The following is a 3,338-nucleotide window of genomic DNA, read 5'->3' on the forward strand; positions in this document are numbered from 1 at the left end:
TTCTGTTCCACTACTAATAAAATGACCTCCTTTCTCCTTCCATGAAAAATTCTCCATTTTGATCACTTTCCATGACATCGGTTTATAGATAGATCGACAACGCATGCAGTCCTCTCTTCCACACCATAGCTCAAATGCAAGGGCACACAATTAAATATAAGGACAGTTATGGCAGCCAAGATACGGCAAACTTGGAAGTGTAAACAGAATAAAATCAAGAAGAGTGGCAGCAGTGGTAGCTGTTAGTTAAGATAACATATGATTCTCACACTACTTGCTGCTTGAAAAGCGTGAGATAGATGGTGTCATTGTCACCAGATGGGCAGGAAAATCTGGAAAGCATACGCATTGTCCATAATTGGAGGGGAAGTACACCAGGAGGGGAAGAAAGAAATAGAGGCATCAATTTGACACTTTGCAGCAATTGGACGGATGGACGATGTATGGAAGGTAGAAAGGAAGTGAGAAAGGCACAGCGTACCTAACAGCTGCACAAAAAGGCAAATCCAGGATGCAGGGATGCAATTGGCTGCCTCCTTTGCATCACTGACCTGATCTCTGCCTACCTTTATCACCTCCTTTTCTTTTCAGCTCTGAGAGAGAGAGAGAGAGAGAGTAGTCGCTGCATACATATTTGCCTGAAGCAAATGGTGACCGTATCCTTCTCGCTTCTTGCTATTCATGCATGTCAAGTGACTCCATTAACAGAAACTTTATCTCTTTTTTTTTCGGGAAAAAATTGGAGCAAACTAGATCTGATCTGAAAGCCGAGCATCAACACCGAAAACCGAGAAGCTTTGTACGCACAAAAAAGTATCCACTTATATATGATTTTATTTTCTTTCACCCATGGAAGAGGCGAAGAGCTATATATTCAGTATTCCCTGGTATTACAGTACAACCGAGCCATGGTACAGTACAATTGTACAGCCACATGGTTACTCTGTGACAGTGAGGCTCGTCTGGAGCATTACGCGGTTTTCGCCTTGGACAGGACCTTCTTCCTCTGGGCGAGCATGTAACGGTACAAATATGGGAATCCTGAGAGCCAAAAGAAGCAGAAGCAGCAGTGTGTCATGTCAGATCCTACTTTGCTTGGATGAAGATATAGAGATAGAGAGGGAGGGGCACCTGGGATGTAGAGAGCGGTTAATCCAGCGCAGATGTAGAAGGATCTCCCCTGCAAATTAAAGTTGTTGCCAAGGTAGGTCAAACTCGTTACCCAGTTGAGCAGTTGAGCTTGAGCAACATGGGCATCTGGTTTCTTCAGTTCACTTACCTTCGTGTGAGGCATGGCAGTGAAGATTAAGCCGACCTCACTGATAAGCCCAATAGGATACAGTACAGTGAACGTGGAGTACCTTCAAAAGGTTGGGAAAATAACAGGTAGTAGTTCAATTTAAACAGAAATTGCAAAAGGGTGTATCATGATTTCTTTCAAGTCTCTGTGGAACAGTGGGATGGATGTATTCAGAACTTGTACCAACCTGAGCCATAGGAGCCAGAAAGGTGTAATTCCAAATGCCTCCTTCAAACCAAAGAAAGAATATCTGATGACCTGCAATCCACAGCAGTGAAGTATACTCTGAAATGGAGGAGGCACTATGTTTTGACATTAATATCATCATGAGAAACTTCACAAATCACAACATGCAACTTTTTTTTCTTCTATTTTTTACTTTAGGAACTCAGGGGTACTGAAGGTGATATATATACTCAACATCTGTTGCAGTTAGTATGTACGTACCTCAGTGATGGACCAGCTTAGGACCAAGGAAGTAACGAGGACATGAGACTGTGTCTGCAACGCAAACAACGTGCACATTGATCATACAGTATTCTCGAGAACCCAGCCAAGTAACTGTTTACTTAGTTGGGATATATACAACAAAAGTAAACTGAAGAAAGCAGAGCAGTCGTCCCTAAGATGCACTCGTGCTGTCTTATCTGTGGCTGTCCCATGGTCAGAAGCAAAACATAACTAACATTCTAGTTTAGGAGTTGAACAAATCACCATGTTTTCTTTATTCAGCATGCCCTTTAAAAACCAGAACTTGTGTAATATGAAAGATCAAGAGCTGATGCTACCTCAGGAAAACTCCACACGATGTACCAGGTAACTAACATCCTTCCGCCAACTTGTGGAAGAGTTGCACTGATTGGAGATCTCACAAGCCCTTTGAGCAGTTCAACATATCATTTCAATTTTTCCAAAAAAAGTAATACAAGAGTTAATTTCTGAAAATTACTGCTTTCATGTTGAAATCTTTGAGGATTATTTTCATACAAAAAGTCAGTTCTGATAAAGACTGCATTCAATAACTAGAATATCATGACTAACAAGGATAGTGAAAATATAAACATAAATGAGAGAGAAAGAAGAACCTCTTACCTATAATAGAATGAGGAATCTGCGCTACCAGCGACGCCATCAACAGTGAAATTCAAATTACTTAGTAAATTAGCACGGTTAGGATGATACAAGGAATTCAATGATAAAATTTCACCATCGCTCCACGAATTTGTCCTGTATTCTTATCTAGGTCCTTGTACTCAAAATATACATTTAGCACCCCAAACTTACTAATTAAACCACGGGAGGTCTAAATCTTCAGAACTTGTGCCAAACTGTCCATGTGGCTTGCTGATTAAGTGTTTACGATGATTTCATCAGTGGTTCTTGAAATTGTCTTATGTTTTCATTGAGGTGCTGATACACTTAAAACGAATTTTTAGCACCCTAAAACTTGCTAATTGTACCATATGAAGTCTAAATCTTCACTTGTGTTAAACTATCCACATGGCATGCTGACTGTGTGGTAATGCGGCCTTCACATGTGGGGGCAAAGGCTGCTGAAAACATTGAATCCATTTCGAAATGACTATCGAGATGAGAGGGTTTCAAATTACTCGCAAAAAAGAGAGAGAATTTCAAATTATAGACTTCTGATCTTCTGTATAAAAAATTATAGACTTCTGATCTTCTGTATAATTACATTAAGATGTTCAATAAAACATGCGACTAGGTTAAGATTAGTTTACCTCTGCTAAGGCAGCAGTCTGTGAAAACAGAAGTGGCAGCTTGACAGCAGCGTAGACGGTCTCATGGCCACCGCCTAACAACGCCAAGGTTGCGTGGTATAGCACCTCCAACCTGCAGAATTCAAATCCAAGAACCCAAATCAAACCAACAGGCCCATGTCCAATCCAAGCGAGACCTGATTGGGAACTGAAAATAGGCAGATCTACTACTAACCATCCGAAGAAGGTAACCCAGTTGTACACGGAGAGGTAGAGCCACCGAACCACCGACCCGTCGTCTCCCGCCATTGAAGAGT

The 3,338-nt window shown here is 41.2% G+C and overlaps 1 protein-coding gene across 2 annotated transcripts; it reads right to left on the minus strand.

Annotated features, from left to right (window-relative positions):
- Positions 1 to 814: 814 nt before the first annotated feature.
- Positions 815 to 3,338, minus strand: LOC136461790 (very-long-chain (3R)-3-hydroxyacyl-CoA dehydratase PASTICCINO 2A-like). Of its 2 annotated transcripts, none has more exons than XM_066461095.1 (9): positions 3,257 to 3,338; positions 3,043 to 3,154; positions 2,393 to 2,411; positions 2,089 to 2,177; positions 1,748 to 1,801; positions 1,488 to 1,558; positions 1,280 to 1,361; positions 1,132 to 1,180; positions 815 to 1,041 (listed from the first exon to the last, which is right to left on the minus strand). In XM_066461095.1, exons 1-9 carry the CDS (start codon positions 3,328 to 3,330, stop codon positions 971 to 973), a joined length of 621 nt encoding a protein of 206 aa, XP_066317192.1. In that variant the 5' UTR covers positions 3,331 to 3,338; the 3' UTR covers positions 815 to 970. The 2 variants fall into 2 exon arrangements, with proteins under 2 accessions (XP_066317192.1, XP_066317191.1); XM_066461094.1 differs by having other exon boundaries at positions 1,488 to 1,585.

The sequence above is a fragment of the Miscanthus floridulus genome, chromosome 6 (assembly GCF_019320115.1).
Source record: "Miscanthus floridulus cultivar M001 chromosome 6, ASM1932011v1, whole genome shotgun sequence".
NCBI lineage: Eukaryota > Viridiplantae > Streptophyta > Magnoliopsida > Poales > Poaceae > Miscanthus > Miscanthus floridulus.

Coding starts and splice junctions, on each gene's coding strand:
- LOC136461790 (XM_066461094.1), bottom strand. CDS start 3,330: ATGGCGGGAGACGACGGGTCGGTGGTTCGGTGGCTCTACCTCTCCGTG. Junction 1,586..1,747: donor TAAGCTGGTCCATCACTGAG/GTACGTACATAC, acceptor CCTCCATTTCAG/AGTATACTTCACTGCTGTGG. Junction 1,362..1,487: donor TTCTGGCTCCTATGGCTCAG/GTTGGTACAAGT, acceptor AACCTTTTGAAG/GTACTCCACGTTCACTGTAC.